We start from the raw sequence: 26540 nt of genomic DNA, 5'->3' as shown, positions 1-26540 counted from the left end.
GGATGCTTCATTAGATTTAGGCTTTGCAGAATTTAACTTCCTTTCAGTAAGTTATATTCTAGGCTAAAACAGGTTGTCTCTAACCTCAAATTTATATACACAATGGTTGAGAAACTTTGATACATTAACAAATGTTATCAGATACTTTAATATACTGAGCTGTCTACCAGTATGTACATGTACAACCAATGGATAAATTGGCAGACATTTAACATGAATGAAGTACTTACACTTCTCCCATGGGAGCATATGTTGATCCTGTTACAGTAAATTCATTCAGGGAACATGTATCTCCTTCTACTCTGTCCAGGACGAAGATCTGTAAGAAAAAAAAAAGTGTTTTAAAATATTAAATTAATATAATCAGACACTAAAGTTAAATGGACTAAAATCAGTTAGAATTTGTCACATATATACACACACACACACGACAAAATTTAAGAAGGAGCAATCAGTTTACAGAAAAGCTAAAAAACAGGCAGAAAGGATAGATACCGATTTTAAAATTCATCCTTGACTACATAATTTGTATTTGCTCCAGATATTTAACCATATGTGTAAGCAACACTACTCTGTTATGCAAGCCAGGATTGTTAGTCTATCAACTGTGGGAACAGTGGAGCAAGTTGATCAAAAGGGCAAAAAGTGACTGGCCCAACTCGAACTGCCTGACCTAGTCCTGTGCCCAGGTGATAATTTTAATTCTAGCAGATGATCTTTCTGGAGGTATGAATTTATGTATCTGAAGCATAGGAACAGATATAAATTTTCTGTGAATTTGTTAAAAAGCACAGTAGTCCCAAGCCAAGAAAAAAATAACCACTTCGAAGACCGAAGTGGATTTATCTGTACAGACCATATCAGGTAAGACAGAATCACAAAGTACTTCAGAGCAGTAAAAGTCTGCTTCTAGATATCAGAGACTAAGAGACTTCAGGTAATGTCTGACTCCAGGGAAGTGACCCTTCCCTATGAGCCTTTGAGTAAGAGCATTCCTATCTTCAGCTTTTTAGTAAAGAAATTTGTTTCCAGTGTATTACAGTGTTGGAGGGCATTCAAATAGCTCAAGTACCCCTGCAACATACAGTGGAGCACAATTTCTAAAGTAGAGAATAAGCAAGTGTTTGAGGGATATAGATAAACACCCCCACCGACCCACTCCCCGGACTCAGTCACCTGCATCCTTTAATCTTGTTTCTACAGCAGAGGAGCCACAGGCAGAACCAAAAATCAGACAAGGGGTCAAAAATCTAGTGCCTGAAATTCTGATATTCCAAAATGACAAATGCCTTTTGATAAACTACCCAGCTGACAGAGTGGTCATGGTGGAGAAACAAGTCATTCCTTTGTAGATCTGAAGTAATAGTATAGAATTGTGGAAAAATGTGATTGTAACTGGTTACATAATATATTACATAATTGATACCATTATATGACCCAGTCACAAACTTTCCCACAAAGTCATGCCATTACATATATGTCAGAGAAACAGGACATTGACTGCTTAACTGTTTCTAATCTAAAATGTTAGTCATGTTTCAGGAACGTCTCACTTTTACTTTATCTACTCTACACTGCATTTCAGTTAAGCCTCTAATCCCATTGCTAGAAAAAACTGAAGTCTTAACAAGATAGTCAATAACTGCTCTTCATGATAGCTGAAAATTATACAAAATACTTAAAATTCAGAAGGTACCCAGGTGGGTGAATTTAAAAGTCACTCCAGAGAATATGAAACTGCATCAGACTGAAAAGACAGTAACTCTTGTCTTAAATCTTTGTCATACAAACCTTTAAATTCTTACAAACATGTACGGGCTACAATTCAGCAACAGCACACTATATAGAAAATATAAATCTCACGTGGAATTACCATGGCAAGGCTTCTTGAAAAGCTAAGCATAGTGCCTCCTTATGTGAAGCCAGAGGTAGCCGTACCGCTTGTTTGCCATACTTTAATGTAGACAAGTTTCAGTTGCAAAATTTTAAATATTTTGACTGTTCTGAAAAAAATGAATGAATCATGGTGCATAGGCTCCAAAATACTCAGCTTTCTAAATATAAGAAAGGACTCAATTGGATTCCAAAAGAAACCTTTATAAATGAATCTGAAAGTATCTGGATGTTCTTAAGAACACAGAAGTGCTCTGCTTTTTGGCACCCGAGTGATAAAATGATCCCTATGAAGGCTAGGGCAGTTATGCAATACCACTGCAAGTAACCTCCTCCAGAATATTAATAATCAGCTGCTTTGTCTCTCTTAGGTCTATACACTACAATACTTAACTCTGGATGACTAGCAATCTTTTCTAAAAAGAAAGGAAGAAAAACCTGCCATTAAAATCAAGTGAGAATAAATAGAATAATGTTTAAGAGTTTGGTTTTTGGGGGGGAAGGGAGGTCCCCCAAATCTTTATAGAACATTTATACATTTAAAATTCTGGTCTGGCACAGTAATTTTGAACAGTATTTGAGGTCATGTAATGCAGCCAGCACAGTAGCTCTAATATCTGATAATCACTTAACTACCCTTCAAGAATAGAAATATCTTCATCTGAATCAGAAACGTATCAACTTGGAAAATACTGTTGTTTCCAGTAAATTCCTGTTCAGAATTCCAAGTGGCAGGGCTGCATGAAAGACTGGAAACTGAACACACAGCACAATAGTAGGCAGTTATGGTATACTACTTTAATCAACATTAGAAACTATTTTTTGAAGAACAAATCAGGAGAATAAAGCAACTGACTTTGTCTGGTATCAAAAATGACATTGGCAATTAAGTCAGTGCATGACTTTCATATCTGAAGGCATCTCAGATCTGAATTCTGATCTACCAAATGAAATGAATCTTACAATACAGTGTACTTGAAATACTGCATCGATTTGAAATATTCAAGTATAAAGCTAGATAAGATGGGATAAACAGGGGGAGGTACATCCTTTCATAGGATCTGATGCTATATGGTGGTGAAATCTCCTGCACTCACTTGAGCCCCCATCTATTACATTACAGCTTCTATCTTCGGAGTTGCAATGGTGGTGAATTATGGATCTCATTTTTGCTAGTGCAGACAACCTCAGTGAGGAAGAGCTGATGAATTACAGAACTGAGATGAAAGTTATAAAGGGGGTAAAGGCAACAGTTTAATAGGACAAGGGAGTTGCTGTAATTTGGTCATATTCCCATTCACACTGCCCTTTTCCTTTTTTCACATCTCTATCTGCTAGAATGGACATGTGAGAGTCAGTAGAGTTGGGAGCAATCATGCTCAGTATGAAGTATATCAAAAGGAACAACAGGGTGCAGTCAAAGACTGTATAGTATTGAACACTTAATAGTCTGTAGCATTCTCTCACTCTATAAAGATATCCAAGTGCCCACCTTCCTAAAGCAAGATATCTATTCACTTTTCTTTTGATATACAACCTGTTCTATACTTCTGGACTTGTGGACAGATTGTACTAAGGAAAATGGCCCTGTTTTTAAAACTGTGTGGCATAAGACAGTTAAGAGAAAGGTATCTGCAAATGAAAAATGTTCCCATCATGTGTAGGCACAGCTATTTTTGGCCATAACTAAATAAAGATTAAAATCTTAAACATTATGTGGTTGAAAGCTGAACTGAAAGTGGAATAGTACTGTAGCAAATAAAGCAAGATTTTGACGGCATAAAAGCAAAGCTGATCTCATCATTTCATATGGAAATAGAATTTAGGCAATGTTTAATAAGAGAACCTGGGCAGGAAAAATAAAGGAAATGCAGACTAAATTAATCAATTCACCATACCCTGCAAACTGACATCTGGTTGGTTGTGAGAGTACCAGTCTTATCAGAACAAATAACAGACGTGCAACCCAGCGTTTCAACGGATGGCAGACTTCTAACAATAGCATTCTTCTTGGCCATTCTGCGGGTTCCTAGGGCCAAGCATGTGGTAATAACAGCAGGCAGACCCTCAGGGATAGCAGCAACAGCAAGAGCAACAGCAATTTTAAAGTAGTAGATAGCGCCTCGAATCCAGGAGCCACCATGAACTGGATCATTGAAGTGACCTATGTTGATTATCCAGACAGCAATGCAAATGAGTGAGATGACTTTGGACAGCTGCTCTCCAAACTCATCCAGTTTCTGTTGGAGTGGTGTTCTCTCCTGTTCAGTAGCTACCATCTCATCACGAATTTTGCCAATTTCAGTGTTCACTCCTGTTGCTACAACCACTCCCATAGCTTTACCAGCAGCAATGTTAGTACCCTAAAATGGAATCGAAAAAAGGGAAATAAGATTCGTAAGTCGTTCTGTGACAATATTGAAGTAGGCCTGTTACATACCAGATTCACAGATAATTTTTTCTGCTAAGACATTAAGTTCTATCTGAAAGTTTGTTCTCTGATTTTGGTTAATTTAAGATGCAATGCTCATGTCATTCACATATTTCACTGTTATCAGTTCTTGATAAGTTATTTTGGATTCTACTTTGACAGCCATTCTTTGTGAGGTCAGTAAGGTGGTATACATTAGTCCTTAAAAGGGCATGAGTAGCCTTACCAAAATTTATGTTCCTTATTAACCTGTGGAAGGTCCACATAAAACAAAAGGGGAAGCTAACTATATAAAAAAAAAAAAGTGATGTTAACACAACATGAAGTAAAACGGATAAACTAAAGAAATCTTAGTCATTTCATGTAACAATTTGTAACAGTCATTTAAACTTGAAACTAAAAGTAAACCCAAAGTACTGTGTAGTCAAGGAGCTTTCCATTAACAACAATTGTGTCTGTTTCTAGCTAAACAACATCAAAGTCAAAAGAGCATCTATGGGGGAAAGAGGAAAAATGCGGAGAAGAATGAATCTGAGACCTGTATATATTATGCAATCAGTTGGAAATACACCCACTTTTCCAATTTTTAAATTGTTCAATGCTCAATTCCAGACAAGCTGCTAGTAAACTGAGCTAGATTCCCCAATACTTTCACTGCCACCTGCTCTGAGTACAAGATAGCCACCTACAAAAAACCTACTACAAACATTAATTGCTATCACCACCATGTAAATGTAAGATCTAGTTCATGCAGTATAGTACTGGAAATACAGAGTGATAAATGTTATGAAGAGTTAATGTTAGCAGTGTCACCTTTACCAAGAGATCATCAGTAAATCAAATGTGCTCTTAACATCAGAGTAGCTTCCTTACTGTTTTGAAAGTTAGGAAAGAGGGTTAAAACAGCAGGTAGGGAGTGAGTGAAAAAAATTCTTTGCACGGAAAGTTTGATAAGTCCTAAAACCTTAAATAGGCAAGACAAAAAAATGTTGCCACCTTTAACCATGTGAACCAAAATCTATTTCTATATCCAGACTAGCCATTTGTACCTACAATATCTAATTTTTCTATATTTCATAGGAACCACCTTAGTAAGTCCAGACTGCTTGGAGTTTAAGTTTCAGTTACATTTCTCTTTAAGTTTAATAAATCAAAATACGCAGACTTTCCTTAAAGGATGGACAAATGAAGATCTGTTAATATTGACTCATAACATGCAACATGACAAAATTCTTCTAAGACCTATGTCAAATTCAGTCTTTGGGTAAGCAAGCACAGTTCCACTCAAGTCAATGGGCTTACAGCCATGGTAGCTGTCACCCTTAAACTGCAAGGAAAGAATTTAATATTTTGCTAACTACAAGCCCAATTCTGCCACCTGGTACACACACTGAATATTCCTGGGCTCAAATGGATGCCTTCATGAATATATTCAGTGAGAGTAAGAATGGCATAATCAGAGACTTTGAAAAGCAAAGTTTACCAATAACCTCACATTTTTTTTCCAGTCTGTATGAAGCAATGAAATGGAGCAGACTAAAATTAAGCTTCTAGTTCTCACTGAATATTCAGACACAAAATACAAATTAGGGACGCTCAATTCAAATTATTTCTCTTTATGAAATATTGTTAGTTCTTAAGAAGTGAAATGAGATGGTTTCAGAATTAGTTTCCGAGTGCACACACACTGGTAAAAGTCTTTAAAAAAAAAAAAAAAAAAAAAAAAAAAATTTTCTAGGGGATGTATGCTGATTTCTGCACCAAAGTTAAATTTCTTGAGTTTATTTGGATTGAGAAACCCTTTCCTTAAGGATTCATTTTAATAAAGCAGACAGGATTCCCTCTTGGTTTCTAATCAATATGAGGAGCTTGCTGCACACACCAGTTTATGTTTGGTAGAGTACAGCAAAGGTGGCATGTATATATTATAGTGTTATTTAATCTGAATAACTCTTGAAATTCTAAGACTTAAAAAGCTCCACAAGCGTTCATTTGGTAAATTCTATATTGCTGTAAGTCACTAACTCTCATAACTTTTAAAAAAAGTTACTTACAGAGAAAAGCATGTTCTTCTTGTCTTGGTTCACAGCACGTGGATCAGGCACAGGATCAGTATGCTTAATGACAGATACAGATTCACCTAAATAAAGGTTATAGTGTTAATGGGAGTTTGTATGTGTAATTTTAACTTTACTTGTAAACCGATCTAATAGAAAAAGTGGTATAAGCTTAAACTCCTTAAAATTGTATTTATCTTATGTCATGGCAGTTGCATATACTTTTCTTATAGCATTTCAATAAAGTTTTAATGGTTTCCACAGCCACACTTCCTGTTTCTTTTAAAGTAGATTGAGTTGGCCTGGTAAACCCAGGGTTGCGAGTTCAATCCTTAAGTGGGCCATTTAGGGATCTGGGGCAAAAATCTGTCTGGGGACTGGTCCTGCTTTGAGCAGAGGGTTGGACTAGATCTCCCGAGGTCCCTTCCAACCCTGACATTCTATGATTGAAAAAAAGAGTCCTTTTTAATAAAGCCTTAGATTTCAAAGGGAAGAATTACAATTCATAGAAAAGCTGAAAGGATTTCCAAAAATATAGGTGGTGTTCTGTGTATACTAGAACTGGAAGTATATACCATTGCTTTTATGATCAGACAACCCAATCATTTTTACATGTCCTTGAATGGACTGTGGACAAGTGGAGCTCATGCACAGATGTCTAGGCATCTGGCAGAAACACTCTAGCCTCCTTTTTCCTATTACTTATTATTCCCACTTATTACTTTTAAATGAATCCACAAAAGCTACACATTAGAATTTACGTTTTCAAGTACTTTAAAGCAATTTTAAGGGGGCGTAAGAGCACAGAATGCAAATCAGTACTTGGGGAGGGGGAGGGAAGGTTTGGATGAGAACAATGTCCTTAGTTAGACAGTATGTGCTTGAAATCTACACATGGCCGAATGCACTTTTTTGCAAGGTCAATCTCTCATAACAGCCACGTGATGCTATTGCATTTATTGAGTTACCTGTGATGTGAAGGTATTAAATCTGGCTTATCACAAGCCTCGGGTGGTAGAGTGTAATATCTGGATTCCAGGGCCATACTAATAGCAGATTATAGCCTACTACATAAAGGTTTGTTCAGTACACAGTTTCAAAATGAAAACATCTTTACAAGCCACTGTTTGGACTGAGTATCAAAGCAAGCTCTGAAAGAGTTAGTTCATGTAGCTTTCAGCACTTCCAAGCTTACCACTTTCTCTTTCAGTTACAAGATTGACAGCTAGGACAATAAGAAGTAGAAATTGTAGCTCAGAGGAGCTTCTCATGGTATATGAATCCTGATGAAACACACTACAGTACCATTTAATTAAGATACTCCCATTCATCTCCCTGATCAGGGTGAAATTTCTTAGTCTGGCTGCTCTGCTAAATTAGAAACCCAGAAAAGAAAAAACACCTTAGTAGTCAGAAATTCACCCAGACAGGAAAAATTCATTTTATTGAAACCTAGGGTCTCTTGAAGAGAAATTGAGCAAGAGTTTCTACTAAGCCCCAGTTTCTGCTTCTTGTCATCCTAGGTCAATCTGGATAACAAAGTCTTAAAAAGTTTATACATTACGTAAAACTCCCCATACCTCAAACAAAGGGTTTTGACCACAGTGTAGCCATGAAAGGAGAGGTGTAAACAAGTGATAGGGTCTTCAGAACTCAGGGTGTTTGACCACATTTTTCTGAATTTTTGTATGTTTGCTATCATAAGTTCAATAAGACAATTTTGTTAAACCATGCACAAGACAGGCCCCTGAAGTCAAACAAAAAATAAATTCAGATTTGCTTTTATAAATGAGGAAAACTGATGTTTGGCAGACTCAGTAGTTAAGAGTACTACAGTATCACATGTTACATAACGTACTTCATTTAATAGAAGCTTCCTTAACTTTTAAAAAAAATTGTTACTTATATCTGGGTAATACATAGAAAATGCTTGTCCATTCAAACCGAGTAAACTCCATAAATGGCAAACAATTGCTAGAGAGACAAGGTGGGTGAGGGAATATCTTTTATTGGTCCAACTTCTGTTGGACAGAGACAAAAGCTTTCGAGCTTACAGAGAGAGCTCTTCTTCAGGTCTGGGAAACCCTCGCATAAAGTATTACTGCTAAATACAAGATTTGAACAGATTGTTTAGCATAAGTAGTTAACAGACCCCCATGGAAACATTCACGGTGAAGTGACCTGTTAAAACTCCTCCAGAGGAAAGGAAGGGGATGGAGGTTTGCTAGGGAGTTACAGATTGGATTTATGGCTTATTACAACAGTGCGTCTGTTCAGTCCATGATTTAGTGTCTAGCAAAAAGTTATGAATTTAAGATCCCAGGCTTGTCTTTTGAAAGTGTTTTACAGGTTTCCTTTGAGGATAGGTCAGATACAGTGACAGTTTTGTGAGAAATGTTCACCCACAAGTGATAGGGTGTTTTTGTCTTTTATTCTTTTCCTATGTGAGTTCATTTGAGAGTGTAATGATTGTCTGGTTTCACCCACATAACTGCTGTTGGGGCATTTAGTGCACGTGATATAGTACATCACATTTTGTGATAAGTATGTGTAGAACCCATGGATCTTGAAAGGTCTGTTATGTGTTGGGGGGGTATATCTGCAGGTTTTGCATCTGCACAAAGCAATTGCTAGTATAAGCCAGTACTTCATATTTTTATAGATAATTGGCCACAGATCAGTAGCCCCAGTTAGGGTATCCTCTCAGATGTAGTTTCATTTTACATAAAATGCATCTGCCAACAATCCCAGTAAAACTTCAGAAACCCCATAAAGAAGAAAACTGAGTCTCCCACAAGTTGAGCCTATGTAGCCAAGTATTTAGTAGTATATGTTCATCACTGCAATATGAGATTGCAAGATCATATTGTTCAACAGCCATTGTCTGTTGTGATACAATCACCAAACAAACCACATTACTTAAGCAACTTGGGCCTGACTGTGAATCAAAACCAATTCCAAACATATATGCACGTAACTCAAAAATGACACAGCCTACCTGTCAGAATTGATTGGTCTACCCTTAGAGTTGTAGATTTGATAGAAGAAAGTCTTATATCAGCAGGAACCTTGTCACCAACTATGGATTCAAAACAAAGTTCAAGAATTTAGTTATTCAATAATGATTTATAAGCAATCACTCTATATCAACAACTTTTTACATGTTTAACGGAACACTTACTGAGCAGTTATTCAGAAATGATACTATCAGCATTTCCTATAGCTTTTGTACGTTGCAATATTCGTTACAAATGTGTTATAAAATTCGCTTTGAATTGCTAAAATAATTCAGACTTGTATAAGCACTAATAAGTCAGTCTGTCTGTTTGGTAGTTTACAAGTAAGTCTCTGAAAAACAGATATGAAAACATTTTGTGTTTCCATGAAGTCACTTCTCAGAACAACTTGAGACAGTATGGACAGAACATGGACTACTAGAAGCTGAATGAGTTCCAGAAGCAATTGGAGAATATACATTTCAAAACTTTTCCATGCATCAAAAAAACCCACAAACTACTGTGGTTTTCAGGGACCAATATTGGCTACTGGCTTTGAATTTCCCCTCCAGAAATTCTTTGCTTACAAAATATCATATTTGGCACAAAAGAAATAGCTAAAGTTAGTCCTCAGCGATCCAAATATGGGAAAAATACAGAGAATTTTCAAAGTTAAAAGAAAATATTTTCTTTTAATACAATGGCTGCAGTACCCATTTGTTAGGGACCAATCGTGAATGTAGTGCACTTCTCGAAACATGCTAGCCATTGCAAAGTTCTAATGCTATATTCTAAACAGTGTCATATAGCGCAGAGGTCAATTTTAGATTTGACTAGTATATTGGCTTATTTTTTCCATAGCCTCATAACAGTATGATCAGCTAACCATTAAGATACCAAGTTCTGAATCCCCATTTGTGAATTGTGATGACATTCACATTAGATATTTTCTGTCCTGGGATTGACTTTATATATTCTACCTACTAGATATTAATGCAAACATTTGAGAAAATCCTTTCCATCCAATGCCAGGAACAGTTTTCCAAAAACGTAGCCAAAGATAAGAAAGTAAGTAGAGATGATGATCCTGAAGATGCTAGAGAGTAATAACCATGAGCCCAGAGCTATGTAGCTGGCTATTCTCCAGCATCGTTTTTTTCCCCCCCTCCAGCATCTTCATTGGGTTTTTTAATCCCAAATTTATTCCCCCTTCTACTCCCTCTCATTCTGCTATGCCTGGTTTTCAAGTCACAGCAAAATGAACTGCTCCTCTGTTACCACCACCATTTTGTGAATCAGCTCAATAAATTGGTTTGTGGAGGCAAATAAACCCGCTGAAACTTGTTAATCTGACTCACATTTCTGTACATCTCTTTATATGCTGCATTTAACTATTTCTAATTGGTTAGTATAATCCCTGTACAAAGTCCATTTCTATTCTTAATGTGGAAAGTCTCTAGTTTCATTTATTGTGAAATAAAGCATACAAGTTCTGAAGGAAAGAAAGGATCTGAATGCTCTGATCACTAGCTAGTTAGAACTGACCTGTTACTGGATGGAATCATTACAACAGTCCCTTTCTAGTGTGTCCCTGCAGTAAAAAAAGCGAGTTGCAATTCCTGCAGGAACTGCTTATGCAACTAGAAGCAATAGTGCACATAAAGAGAGTAACAGTGTAAATAAGCCAGCAAGAATGTTACAACCTTACTCAGTGTATACCAGTTAATAAGCAGAAAGGCCATGGGGAAAGAGAGGTGGGATCTGAGGAGCATTAAATGAACACTATTTTTAACTGTAAAAAGCCAACTGAAAAAAAAAATTCTGTGCCATTCTCCATGATTGCTCACAAGGAAAAAAATAATGCTAATTGGAAAATTCTTCTTTCAGGTGACAAACACAGAAGAACTACACTAATTTACAAAAAGTCCATCACATCTGTGTATATGAAAAAGGCAAATAAATAGCTAAATTCATTTTCCATTTTGTACCATTATTGCATGTGAAAACTAATCTAAGCTACAGTGCCCTTGAGCAGTGAGAGAAAATAGCATAGACAAACAATAACCAAGGCCAAAAATGGGAAAACTATTTGAATATGCTCCCCGGATGTTGTGATGAGGTTTATATGTAGACATATGATAGCAGCTGGTTTTCAGCTATCACAATTCCACAGGAACAGAAGGCTAATACCTCACTACAAAGTGGTACGGGTCTTGTCAATCTGTATGCGTACACTGTTGCTGTACTTTCAACAGCTGAGTATCTACTAGTATCTCAAATGTACCAATATATTTGAGAAGGCTATATCAGAAGCCTGGATCTCTTTACCCAGAAGTTTACATGTATACAGTGACTTTCTATGATCACCTAAAGCAGCACTTAAAAAAACAAAACAAAAAACACAAGACAGCACGTTTTCTTTTAATTGAAAAGAACATTAAGGAAAATACACTTAAAGAAGTGTCTTTATCTACTGCTTTTGAAGTTCTATAAACTGTTCAGCAAACTGGTCAGGTTGGAGCTTTAGTCTGCTAGATTAATGATATCCAATGACCTGCTAATCCATGAAATAAATATTTACTTTTAGTCACTAACAATTGTTTTAGGCAAAAAGGTATTGTGACCAAGTTAATATTTCATTGTTCTATAGTTTGCCAGCCTGTCCAAATGAATTAAGACAGACACCATGTGCACAAACATTGAGATTGTACTACTGCTACAATACAGCACATAGATTTAGAAGAGTTTTGTTTCCTCCTCTATAGTCACAACCCAACCCTCCAATTCTTTGTCTTCATTTAGAGCACAAACTTTTTTATTCTGCAAGTAAGCTAAAAGATTTATTTTAAAAATTACACAGAATTGACATAGCTCTTTGATTGATGGTGTAGAGCTTGGAATCTGCACACATCCACATGGGATAGGTAAGTATTACTGTCATTTTACAGACAGGAAAACGAAGGCAGAAAGACAGTCACTTGCTCTACAGTGTAGCCCAGTCATGGCAGAGCCAGCATTAAAACTCAGGACTTCAATTCCTAATCCAGTGTCTATTCCTCCATCTATTCAAATCCACCTGTATGGCCAGTAACATAGGAAGTTTAGATTACAAGCAGAACTGATTCAAAGCTTCTTGCATTTTAAGACCACTGTCACATCTCTAAATATGTAACGCAGTTTACACAAAAATAGTCCGATGGACAGCCCCAAACAAGTTACAAGACTGCATTTCTCACTCACCCATTCTCACTCTCTTTCAGTGAAGGCCACAATCAAGGTTCAAACCAGTTTACATAAGGACACTAATGCAAAACCTTTTTATGATAGAATTAAGCTTTTTAGGCATTGCCTCTGAGCTGTTCTAGTCAACATGATAGTTAAGACATTGGTAGCCATTGGGAGTACTGACTACACTACCACCAGTGCAACTGAAACTCTAGCAGTACTCAGAAGAATTTTTTGGGCAAAAAAGTCTAGTACACACAATGTCTCAAAGTCATTGGCAGCTTTCTTCCTCTATATCATTCAACACTGGAAAGAAACCAAGTTTAATATTTCAGCTGGTTTCAAATCATCTACAGAAACAATACAAGTATTTCAGAAGGACCAAGATATATCCCTAGGCCACAAACTAGGGTTGAAGCAAGCCAAAAAGAACCTGAACACTAAAGTATCTGGAACAGTTTTTGGCTTCTACAGAATTGCCACAAAGTGAGATGACATAGAAATAACTAGGCTGTGTGTTTGAGAGAGGAATTCCACTACATTTCCTCCAAACATCTAAAGCTACTATTAATATTTAACTTGATTATTTTTCCTCAGAAAGAAAATCAGAATTACAATTGTGTGTGGTTTTTAGTTCCAAAAGTAGATTGGAGTGAGGCACTGTAATCCTGCAGAGGACTGAATGATTACCTAGATCTAGAGATAGTGGTTTAAGACAGTGCCCTGATTTATGCGTCATTTCTTTACAGATATTGGTCCAAATCCTGCTTCCCTGGCTCATACAAGCAGTCCCATTGACTTCAAAATGGGTTCTATAAGTAAAGAAAGCAGGATTTTGCTCAGAAATCTACTACTCTTTGTGCCACCAGAAATAGAATTTTTTCAGCAAAGTTTTAATATAAATCCTGATGTGCAATAAAGAAACCTGTTTTTAAAAACATATTAGCTAAAATAATAAGAGGCTTAAGTAATGCTCTAAATTGTGTGTGCACGCGTGCGTGCACACGTGTGTGTATTTTGAACTAAAGTGGACAAATCAGGACATTCAGATTTAAATACAAAACTTTTGGGATAGCTTTAATTTCAAATTCATATTGCAACTAAAAATATTGATTCATCAGATATGTAGATCCTGGAGCTTTAATCAGAATTTGATTCTAACTTTTAAGTACCTAAAATTACTGAGTATTTCAGCTCATTAAGGTAAGATTGGGAGAAAATTATTGGTAACACTTGACTTATCTCTAGTGCCAACTATTTTGCTTTTGCTGTATTTTATTCCCAAGTTCAAAATTGGTTTTCAGGTTACCTAGTTTTGCATCTCATCCTCATCCCTCCCTTTGCTTTGTCTGTGTACAGTCTGATTAACTTTGGGCCTAGTACTGCAAAGATTTACACAAATGTAACTTTAAGCATTATAGTCAATGAGAATACTCCCATGTTTCAAATTAAACAAACATTTGCAGGCTTGGGAGCTCTGATTTTGAGATCATAGAGAAGGCACTTTCTATGAGACAGAAGTAAAAATATTGACTATAAACAGTAACAACTATAATCAATTGCAATATCTAGGTACTTTGGGGATGACCAAGGATACAGGCTGCAATCTCATATCATTTAAGTCAGTGGGAGACATTCCATTAATTTCAATCTGGTCCATATTGGTTGAAGACTGCAGCATTATTACATTGAGGCATTTTCAAAACAGGATGTAGAATTTTACTGTGATACACTCCCAGACAAAGTTTTTCAGCCTAAACCCCAAAGGTCTTGGGTGTTGTTTAAAGACAAATTAAAAGATGTACACAACTAACAATTTAAAGATGCCAGGTTGGCCATCTTAGAGAGTGAATGTCTCTACGCACAACACAACTGAGTATGGACTTCCCTGCCAATGTACCTCAACCTGAAGAGCCACCATGCGGGAAGAGAGGGTTTCTTCCCGTTTCCACAAACATTCAGAACTGGCATATTTGCTCTCAGCCAATGTGAAGGCTCCTCTGAGAACTGGACTAAAACCACCAATCAATTAGACATAGTCCAGATCACCAACTGTAACATCAGTAGGTCACTGAATTTGGATTACAGTAAAACCAGCACCAAAGAGCTATATATCCCATCATAAGCAGAGGGTTCCCACTATCACCACACTTTCATGTTCTACCCAGAAAAAATTATTTTTGTTAATGCAATGCTTTAGATAAAAAAAATCCCCAATTCCAGTCTATTCAAACCGGAGACTACAAGTATTCTAGGCTAGAATATCACCTAGCAAACCATGTATTTAACAGTTAGTCTGAACAGGTTTAAAGTTCAATATAGATAGGGCCTAAAAGGGAATATTAACACTATTTGAACAATAGTTTAAATTCCAGACCCACATTACACTTTTGGGGTGCACACTGAGTTGGAGTCAAGCTAACAAAAACTTTCACTAGACTGTAGGGGAGCCATGATTATCTCCCAAATCCTGCATATTTTAAACAGACAGACATTCTATTTTTAGTGTTGGTTTACAATGAAAAAGGGATTGGACGTTCAAAACACCTTAGGAACTGCCATTTCATCATTACAAATCATAATGGCCCCCAAGAAAGCAGTTTTGTTTTATGTATTTAGACAATCTTCAAACACATCAGTGAATTTTAAGATACATAGTCAGAGCTGTTAATGTGTTCAATTAACCAGATGTCTCTTATCCCTGAACTGACAGCTTGCCAAGAAGAGTCAAGGTTGGCATGCCTAGGTATTTCAGAAAATATTAAAAAAAACAACAACCCACAAATCCTCAAAGTTGAGTGGCCAGTTAGTCTGAGCGCACTAATGACAAAATAGCATACTGAATCCCTGAAGTTGCAGCAACACTGATTTCATTATGAAATAAAAGAAGCCTTTTGAAAAGAATATATCTTATTTACAATGCTAAGTGTAAATAGTTTAGTAATTTCAGTCTCTCTAGAGCTCAAATATGCCAAGTACCATCATAAATATTTCTTTATTTCTACTTAGTGTTAACAATTCTAGGCCCACATTAATTCTGACTGTTTAAGTGTCCATGGTATCAATTTAAAAAAAAAAAAAAAAAAGAGATTTGTTCCCCTCTTATGGGTTTTCATCTAAAACTAATAATCACAGAATGTATGTAGAGATCTTTAAGCTTTTAGAAGTAAAAAAAATCTTTGTGGTCTTTACTGTATAAAAAGCAATTCTATGTCTAAACGCTACAGGGAACAGCTTTAGTTTCTCATGTGTGCATATTCTAGCTGTTTGCAAAATATTTCTTACACACAGAATAGTGAATGCTGTTAAACTGCAGAAACTGTCAAAACAAGAAAACTTAAGTTTGCCCACTACTGTACAATAACCTTTCACAAGAGACTGAACTTATTTCTTCCCCTCATTCCTAAAAAAGAAAAGTCATGTATGAATATGGAAGGTCTGAGCAGAGGGAATATCAAGACTTAATCTGGACTATTTATGATCAAGTAATAAGGCCGCCAAAAATTTGGTCTTTTAGGAAAAGAGGGAGATTATAATAATGAACAACGACAGTCCCTTCAATTCTAAATATGCTAATATTGCGTGCAATTACTACCCACGCAGACAAAACATCGTATGTTTGAGAAATATAGCAGTAGGTGCCGATTACATTTAGGTTGAATAATACAGGCAGGATAATATACAAAAAATTCCCATCTACCATCTGTACTGGCTTTGTACCTGTGTTATTTATAAGTTATACTACAATTACACTTGCACAATGCATACAGAAGTTTGATTATCCTATGCAAGTACTGTATGTGTTTTAATATAAAAGGGATGGGATTTTTGGAAAGGGGAGAAGGTAGAACCCACATATAAATTACCCGGAACCCCAAAGCAATCACTAATATAATCTAGTGACAGAAGAGCAGCTCGTTTGTTCAGGAGCAGCAGACCAGAAGGGACCACTGTGATCATCTAGACTGACCTCCTGTATACCGCCCAGAGGACCTCTCGGAATTAATTCCCGTTTGTAAATCGAGACTGGATGTTTTTCTAAATGATATACTCTAGTTCAATTCTCCCGTGAAGGAGAACCTTCTTTCTTCACCGCTGGTAAATTGTTCCAATAGTTATTTACTATTTCAGTGAAAAATCTGTTCTTATTTCCAGTCCAAATGATCTAGATTCAATTTCCAGCTATTGGATCTTGTTATACCTTTGTCTGCTAAACTGAAGAGCCTTCCATTATCAAATTTCTGTTACCCATGTAGGTAGACATAGGTAATCAAGTCACCACTTAACTTTCTCGGAAGTACAGAATAAGGAAGGGGAGAACAATTCAGATTCACCTTATGCCAGCCCAGATAAATGGATGACACTGGCACAACATCAACCAGTAGTCACATCTATTAGCAAAGTACTATACGTGTTCAGACAATGAAAGGTAAACTGATATTTTACCAGCGTATTCAAATTTTGAACAGCAAGTTTTCTTCACCCTAATAAAATGTGCCAGGGTATTATGGTATTAACAGTTACCTTGATTTTTCATGAATTTTGTTTAGTATTGTTTGTGCCCTGTTGAAGCATCAATTCTATTCAGAGTATACGAGAGCCGATAAGTTCTGAATCTCACCAGTCAGCCTCATTCTTTCTAGCTCTGCTTAATAGTTCAGTAACTCACAAGGGAAATGCAGCGAGACCTAGAAAAAGCATTTAAATTTAATATTCCCTTTATAAATTCTTAAATAATGTGTGCTGGAAGTGACACTAACCTTTCTGAATGGCTTCAACCTCATACAATTCAACCGATTTCAGTGGGAGTGTACAAGGAGGTTAAGTTCAAACCCCATGTATCAAAACAGCCCCATAAAATACTCCACATGGACTCCTCCTGAGGGCCGAAATGACAGTCTGGACCTATACATTGAATGCTTCCGCCGACGTGCACAGGCAGAAATCGTGGAAAAACAACACCGCTTGCCTCATAACCTAAGTCGTGCAGAACGCAATGCCATCCACAGCCTCAGACCACCCTGACATTATATTCAAAGGGCTGATAAAGGAGGTGCTGTTGTCATCAGAACAGGTCTGACTTCCAGAAGGAGGCCGCCAGACACTCTCCAATACCAAATTCTACAGGCACTTCCCTCAGATCCCACTGAGGAACACACTAAGAACTGGACCATCTACTCAGGACACATCCCCACAATAAACACACCAGAACAATCAGCATACCCTTAGAGCCCCGACCAGGGTTATTCTATCTACTACTCCAAGATCCACAAACCCGGAAATCCTGAAGCCCATCATCTCGGGCATTGGCATCTCACTGAGTGACTGTCTGATATGTCGACTCTCTACTCAACCCTATGCCACCAGCACTCCAGCTATCTCCGTGACACCACTGATTTCCGAGGAAACTACATACGCATTGGTCAACCTCCAGAAAACACCATCCTAGCCCACCATGGATGTAGAGGCTCTCTAACAAACATCCACACACAGATGGAATACAAGCTGTTAGGAACAGTATCCCTGATTGATGCCACAGCACAACTGGCTGCTGAGCTCTGTGCCCTTATATCGACACACCAACTATTTCAAGTTTGATGACAATATATACCTCCAGATCAGTGGCACTGCCTATGGCACCCGCATGGCCCCACAGTACGCCAATATTTTATGGCTGACCTGGCAAACGGCTTCCTCAGCTACTTTGACTACTTCACGCTTCTCTCTACCTACGCTACATTGATGACAACTTCATCATCTGACCATGGAAGAGCTTAAAAATTCGCACCATGATCAACACTCCCCCCACACCATCACCTCAGCCTGAGACCAATCTAAACAGAGATCACTTTCTAAGACCACACCGCACGGTGCAGAATAAGTGATGGTCACATTACACCACGTCTATATCAAAACCTACTGACCGCCTACGCCTACCTTCATGCCTCCCGCCCCATCCCGGGCATCAACGATCCATGTCTACAAGCAAGCACTGAGGTACACGCATCGCTCTAACCCTCAGACAGAGACCAGCAGCCTACAAAATCTCACCAAGCCATCTCACAACTACAATACCCCACGAGGAATTAGAAACAGATCAACAGAGCCAACGTGTACCCAGAGCCTCCTACTGGCAGACAAACCCAAGAAAGAAACCAACGGACTCCACTGACCATCAACTTACAGCCCCCAGATAAACCCCTCCACCACCATCATCAAGGATCTACAACCCATCCTGGACACATGATCCACACTTCACGGGATCTGGAGTGCGCGGGCCAATATTCCGCCACAGCCACTGCCCACCTGAAACGTATTCTCACAGCAACTCGCATCACCGACCAATAGTACTCTAGCTCAGGAACCAATCCATGCCACAAACGCATGCCAAACTCTGCCACATATCTACAACCAGTGGACACCATCATAGACGCTAACCAAGATCAGCATAACCAGTCACTGTTCATCACCCTGCACATCCACGCATGTATAATACCGCCATCCTAGCCGCAATGCCCTCTGTATGTACAATCGCCAAACTGGACAGTCACTACGGAGAAGGATAAGGACACAAAATCAGATATCAGGAATGCATAATACCAAAAACCTGTAGGAGAGCACTTCAACTCCCTGGCCACCCATAGCACCTTAAGGTGCTATCCTGCAGCAAAAAACTCGAGGACCAGACTTCAAAAGAAGAAACTCTGAAGCTTCAAGTTCATCTGCAATTTGACATCTATCAGCTCTGGACTCAACAAAAGACTGTGAATGGCTTGCATAACAGAACAGTTTCTCCTGCCCCTTGGGTTTTTCACCTTACTGCTAGGAACAGGGCCCCACCCTCCTCGAACGACTAACCTCGTTATCTCTACCTTCGCTTGCTTACTCTAATTACTCGCCCCTGAAATTTCCACTACCTGCGTCTGACGAAGTGGGTATTCACCCACGAAAGCTCACGCTCCAAAACGTCTGTTAGTCTATAAGGTGCCACAGGATTCTCTGCTGCTTTTATAAAATATTAGAACATTTTGGCTTTGACACACATGCTCTGTTGGAAGGGTGTGCAGATAACTATAGGTATTATCCACTGAACATCTGTCAATTTTACAGAAATTTAGCATCTGAGAATAAGTATTTGACTTAAGATCAGTGCTCTACAGAAATAAGATAAATGGTTAAAAAACAGTGCTGTAACAAACTGCTCTGCCACAAAAGCCTAAATGATTTGCACTCCTAATGTTAAAAGGTGAACTGCAGATCTTTTCCCAAATGCCCTCAACCGTACAACGATTGGTGGATTCGTTTCATATTACTACAGCTGAATGTACCTGGAAAGCTGTTAGAGACTGCTTTTAGGAGAACTCGTTACAGCAGGCATTTTTACAACACACTTTATGGACTTTTATACAATTCAAGCTTACAGGCATCTCTTAATTTTATTAATTTAAATATTAAAACTGGTTTAATACGCTGGAATGGACAGATAAGGTATGTTTGCTGCACAGAAATGCAACTCATCCCAGTAGTATTCTCTGTATAGTCCACTTAATTTTGATAAAGGATTAAAAGAGCTGAATAAGAACATCAACCATTTCATTGATTCTGCTGTAAGTTTTGAGGGCTAAAACCTGTTCATCCCGAACAGCAAACACAGAAGGGTCTGTTAAAGCAAGAAGTAAAGGAAGCGAAGGAAATCCCAGGAGCTCACACAGGGATTCCATGCATGGGAGAATGCAGGGGCACAGGGCGGGGGGAGTGAATCTGCAACACTGTGGAACGTCCACTGGTCATACTGAAAAGAGGTGGATGGACTACTGTGCTCTTGCAGCCATGGAGCAGCCTGTATGAGGATTCTGCTCAGATGGACCCGAAGCTCTAATAACTGAAGCAGTTGTATCAAAAATGCACCTCTTAAACATTAGAATGATCACTTGGCATAGTGAAACCAAATTAAGTTTAATATTTTGAATAAAAAACAAAAACAAAAAAACTAGTCTATTAAAATGCATAGCAATTACCCAGCAAGAAGGATGCAATTTCCAGGAAGCTTGACTGTCTTAAAACTGACAAGTTCTATAGCAGAGCAGTAAAGTTGAGAAGCCATTTGAGGATAACATCTGGATATTTGTTCTATTCGTCAGCTTTAGGTTACAAAGCTACACTAAGTTTGTTTCCAACACTGGAGTACTGAAAACTGTGCCCACCAGAAGTCAGTGAATAAACCTTAAGGCATATGTCCAAAACCCATTAACTCAGTCCTCCAGATATCTGAGATAATAGAGCAAGATAAAGTTTTATTATTTTTAATGAGCTGTTAAAAAAAGGCTCTCACATAAATGTGTCCATGTCTCACAAAATAATGCCTATTTTCCACTAACTCTGCTGAACCCTTTCTGAATGATGTAGTTTTCATGCAACAGATACTACCTTAAAAAAAAATTAATGTTTGTAGAGGCTTCACGTATATAAATATATGGGTCATGGTCTCCACTGTTTCACTTGCCAAGAGCATCTTCAATTGATCTCTAAGGGTATGTCTGCACTAAGGGATTATTCCGATCTTACAGAAACCGGTTTTTTAAAAACAGATTGTATAAAGTCGACTGCACGCAGCCACACTAAGCACATTAATTCGGCGGTGCGTGTCCATGTACTGAGGCTAGTGTCGATTTCTGGAGCATTGCACTGTGGGTAGCTATCCCATAGTTCCTGCAGTCTCCCCTGCCCCTTGGAATTCTGGGTTGAAATCCCAGTGCCTGATAGGGCAAAAAACACTGTCGCGGGTGGTTCTGGGTACAGTCTCACCCCTCCCTCCGTGAAAGTGGCAGACAACCATTTTGTGCCTTTTTTTCTGGGTGAACTGTGCAAACGCCATAGCACAGCAAGCATAGACCCTGCCCAGCTCAAGACAGCAATCATGGACGTTGTAAACACCTCGTGCATTATCGTGCAGTCTATGCTGAACCAGGACCTGCAAAACCAGGCGACGAGGCGGCAGCTATGGCAGCGCAGTGACGAGAGCGATGAGGACATGGACACAGAATTCTCTCAAACTGCGGGGCCCTGCGCTTTGGAGATCCTGATGGTAATGGGGCAGGTTCTAGCCATTGAACGCCGATTTTGGGCCTGGGAAACAAGCACAGACTGGTGGGACCGCATAGTTTTGCGGGTTTGGGACGATTCCCAGTGGCTGCGAAACTTTGGCATGCGAAGAGCTGTCCACTCGGTGATCAGTAGCACTGGCCGATGTGTACGTGCCTGGGGTTTGGAGAAGGTACGGTTGTCCAAAGGGAGCGTGTTGGCGCATGGCTAAGGTCGTATCTGGGCGACGTGTCGCATTAGTGGCCGGTGTGATTCTGGGCCGTTCTCTTCTTCGCTTTCATGTTGTAGTGTATTGTGTTATCAAGACCACCATTTGTGGCTGTAGGTGCAAGTAATGGTGGGTTTTGCTTGGTATCCCCTTACAGGCTGGCAGGACAAAGCCTGGTTGCTGCGTTAGGTGGTCGCCGCGTGTTTTTGCTTTGACATGTTCAAGTGGAGACTAGCAGCATATTTCTGGTTTGGTTCTGTCTTTGGCTGTGTGATTAGGTCCATCAGGAGTATGTGTATGTTATCGTTCATTTTGTATTTTCTGTTGTTGAATAGATGTGCAGGATGGATATGTTCAATTTATGTTGTTAGGGGACTCCGTAGTAGTGTTTGGCATGTGTTCCTACTGGGGGTCTGTTCTGCTGCTGTAATGGCTTATAAAGAATAATGAGAGGAGCTTCATCTGAGGATGTGAAGGCTCTGTGGGTATTTGTAAAGTATTACTTGAAGGGAATGATGCTGAGGTGTTGAACGGCGATCGGGGTTTGGGACCAGGGAGGGATGGGCATGCGACGATGTTAGTAGGTTCCGTGCGTGCTAGGAGAGGATCAATGGGGGGATGCAGTTAATGTGCTGTGCATGGGTGAAACGGGTGGGGGCTTCTTGTCTCGAGGATCAATACTGGACATGCTTTCTTCTTAGCTGTTTCTTGTGTGGTAGTCTTTGTGTCAGATGTGAAACATAGGTCAGAGTCAGGATCACAGAGTGCCAGCTGCATTACTGCCCCTGTGTACCGCCCATGTTGTTGCATGTTCCGTTGTATCCTTGTATCTTTCCTCACCGATGGTGTACTGTGAAGCGTGGGGGCAGACGCTCCGGTTGCACCTCGTCCACTCCACCTCCGTAGGGACAGCCAGAGCGCACAAAGGCGCATTCTTTTGAAATTTTTCTATGGCCTTTTTCCTTCCCTCTCTTCATCTTCCCAAACCCACCCGGGCTACCTTGTCAGTTTCTCTCTCCTCCTTTTTATAATGAATTAATAAGAATACGATGATTGTTTAAATGATAGTGGCTTATTTCCTTAGCTAAGCTGTAACGAGGGGGAGGTGGGTTGCTACGAGGAATGAGTCATTGGGGGGGGGATCATAAAGGGGAAAACAAACACAGCAGTCGACACGTACCTGGCCCGTTGAGAAACTAGTTTTCAAAGCTTCTCTGATGCGCACCGCTTCTGGTGTGCTCTTCTATCACCTCTATGTCTGGCTGTGCAGTTAATCAGCCGGCCAGGTGATTGCCTTCAGCTCCCACCCTGCATAAAGGTCCTCCCGCTCTTACTCTCACAGAGATGTGGAGGCAACAGCAAGCAGCAGTAACAAAGGGGACATGGTTTGGCTGAGGTCTGAGCGAGTTCAGTAATGTGCGGCAGGTGCGCTCTTTAACGGCCCAAATGCAATTCTACCACCATTCTGCTTTGCTCAGGCCTGTAGTGAACAACTCCTGACTAGGCTGTCTCAGGCTGCTGTTGTATGGCTTTCAGTGAGCCAATGGCTATCAAGGGGTAGGTCGGGTCCCCAGGATACTAACAGGCAGTTCAACAAGTCCCAACGGTGTTTTCTGGTCTGGAAGTCATTCCGTTGCTGCAGCGGTTTAGAACAGAGTATGTTCCTGAAGATGGCGAGCGGCATGAACCCTTCCGCAGCCATCCCGTGGATGTTGGTGAAGACGTCCCTGTGACCCACCGTGCTTGCAGCACCATGAAAAGTACCGCACACTTGTGATTGAGTACTGGGTGCCTCTGGTGCTGGCCGGTGCCAAGATAGAGGATATGGGTTCCATCTGTCGCCCAGCAACCACAGTTAGGGAATCCATTGCAGCAGAAGTCATCCACTATGACCTGCACACTTCCCCAGAGTCACTACTTTCGATAGCAGCAAGCTTATTGACGTGCTTTGGCTACGTGCATCAACAAGCGAGCCCACACAGTAGATTTTTCCCAACTCCAAATTGATTCCTGACTGACTGGTAGCTGTCTGCATTGTAAGCTCCAGAGGGCTATTGCCACTTTCGCTTCTCAAAGCTGTGAGGCTGCCTCTAATCTTGGAGTTCTGGCGTTTCATGGCAGAGAAAGCAGTCAAAGTTCATGAAAGTGCCCCTAGGATGCAAAGTTTCGCAGCCACTGGGAATACGCCCAAACCCGCAACTATGCGGTCCCAGGAGCACCAGTCTGTGCTTGTGTCCTTCAGGCCCAAAAATTCGGGTTCAAGGGTGAACCTGCCCATTACCATCAGGATCTCCAAAGCGCGAGCCCCGGATTTGAGAAATTCTGTGTACATGTCCTCATCACTTCGTCACTGGCGCTGCCCATAGCTGGCCGTCGTCGCTGGTTTTGCATGTCCTGGTTCAGCATAGACTGCACGATAATGCACGACGTGTGTACAACGTCCATGATGCTGTCTTGACTGGGCAGGTTATTGCTGCTGTGCTATGGCGTTTGCACAGTTACCAGAAAAAAAAAGGCAAACAAAATGGTGTCTGCCACTTTCACAGGGGAGGGTGAGACTGTACCCAGAACCACGCCGCGACATGTGTTTTTTTGCCCTATCAGGCACGGGATTCAACCCAGAATTTCCAAGGGGCAGGGGAGACGCAGGAACTAGGGGATAAGCTACCCACAGTGCAATGCCCAAGAAATCGACACTCAGCTCAGTCACATGACACGCAACCGCCGAATTAATGTGCTTAGGTGGCTGCGTGCAGTCGACCTTGATACAATCTGTTTTAAAAAACCGGTTTCTGTAAGATCGGATATAATCCTTAGTGCAGACATACCCTTAGAGATCAATTGAAGATGCCTGCAAGTGAAACAAGTGGAAGACAATACGCACATATAGTTATATACGTGAAGCCTCTACAAACATAATTTTTTTTTTTAAGGTAGTATCTGTTGCAATGAAACTAATCATTCGAGGGTTCACAGAGTTGAGTGAAAATAGGCTATTTGTAGACATGGACACATTTAGTGAGAGACCTTTTTTTTAACAGCTCATAAAATAAATAACTTTATCTTGCTCTATTATCTCAGATAGCTGGAGACTGAGTTAATGGTTTTGGACCATAATGCTTAAGGTTTATTCACTGACTTCTTGGTGGGCACAGTTTTAGTAAGCTGCCAGTGTCTGAAACAAACTTAGTCGTAGCTGTGTAACTAAAGCTGACGATAGAAAAAATAGTCAGAAATGTTATCGGCTCAAATGGCTTTCAACTTTAACGGCGCTGCATAGACTTTCAGGTTGAAGAACAGTCAAGCTTCCTGGAAAGTGCATCCTTCTTGCTGGGGTAGATTGCTATGCATTTTTAATGAGACTAAGTTTTTTTGTTTTTGTTTTTTATCAAAATATTTAAAATAATTTGGTTTCACTAGCCAAGTGATCATCTCATAGATGTTTAAGAGGTGCATTTTTGGATACAAACTGCTTCAGTGTATTAAGCTTCGGGTCATCTGAGCAGAATCCTCAGACAGGCTAGCTCCATGGCTGCAAAGAGCCAGTAGTACGCATCCACCTCTTTTCAGTATGACCAGTGGACGTTCCACAGTGTTGCAGATTCACTCCCCCTTCCGCCCTGTGCCCCTCATTCCCCTGCATGGGAATCCCTGTTGAGCTCTGCTGGGATTCCTTCGCTTCCTTTACTTCTTGGCTTTAGAACCCTTCTGTGTTTGCTGTTCAGGGATGAACAAGGTTTTAGGCCCCAAAACTTACATGCAGAATCAATGAAATCGGTTGATCGTCTTTATTCAGCTTTAATCCTTTATCCCAAATTAAGTTATGGAACTATACAGAGAATACTACCTGGGAGCAGTTGCATTCTGTGCAGCAAACATACTTATTCTGTCATCCGCACCAGCGTATTAAACCAGTTTAATATTTAATTAATAAAATAAGAGATGCCTGTAAGCTTGAATTGTATAAAGAGTCCATAAAGGTGGTTGTAAAAATGCTGCTGATACGAGTTATCCTAAAACGCAGTCTTAACAGCTTCCCAGGTACATCAGCGGAGTAAATAATGAAACGAATCCAGAACCAATCGTGTACGGTTGAGGGGCAATTGATTTGGGAAAAGATCTCTGCAGTTCGACGCTTTTAACATTAGGAGATTCAAATCAAGTTAGGCTTGATGGCAGAGCATTTGTTACAGCACGTTTGTTAACGCATTATGCTTATTTGTAGAGCAACTGGATCTTAGTACAAAGTACTTATCTCATGCTAAATTTCTGTAAAATTGAACAGCTGTTTCAGTTGGATAAATATAGTAGTATCTGCCACCCTTCAAAGGAGCTGTGTGTCAGCATGTTCTAAGATAAGTTTTAAAAGCAGCAGAAAGAATCCTGTCGGCCACTTATAGATCTAACAGACGTTTTGGAGCCGTGAAGCTGCGTGGGTGAATACCCACTTCGTCAGACCAGGTGTGGACATTTCAGGGGCAGTAATTTATTGTACAGCAAGCAAGCGTAGAGATAACGAGGGTTAGTTAGTCAGGAGGGTGAGGGCCGTTCCTAGCAGTAAGGTGAAAACCAGGGAGGAGCTGGTTCTGTAATGGCGAACACATTTTACTGTAATAAGTCGGGAGACT

The 26540-nt window shown here is 39.7% G+C and overlaps 1 protein-coding gene across 3 annotated transcripts in view; it reads right to left on the bottom strand.

The window, feature by feature from the left end:
* ATP2A2 (ATPase sarcoplasmic/endoplasmic reticulum Ca2+ transporting 2) overlaps positions 1 to 26540 on the bottom strand; it is an 80386-nt gene that overhangs the window by 23912 nt on the left and 29934 nt on the right. For 2 of the 3 annotated variants that reach the window (XM_075059870.1, XM_075059872.1), the window contains exons 6-9: positions 9380 to 9460; positions 6379 to 6464; positions 3792 to 4256; positions 231 to 319 (exon numbers count right to left, since the gene is read on the bottom strand). In XM_075059870.1, the coding sequence (XP_074915971.1) occupies positions 231 to 319; positions 3792 to 4256; positions 6379 to 6464; positions 9380 to 9460 (721 nt within the window). Of the gene's footprint in view, positions 1 to 230; positions 320 to 3788; positions 4257 to 6378; positions 6465 to 9379; positions 9461 to 26540 lie in introns of all 3 variants that reach the window. The other variant, XM_075059871.1, reaches the window with a different exon arrangement.

Source organism: Chelonoidis abingdonii, chromosome 22, assembly GCF_003597395.2.
Source record: "Chelonoidis abingdonii isolate Lonesome George chromosome 22, CheloAbing_2.0, whole genome shotgun sequence".
NCBI lineage: Eukaryota > Metazoa > Chordata > Testudines > Testudinidae > Chelonoidis > Chelonoidis abingdonii.
This window is presented reverse-complemented; position numbering and strand designations above follow the sequence as displayed.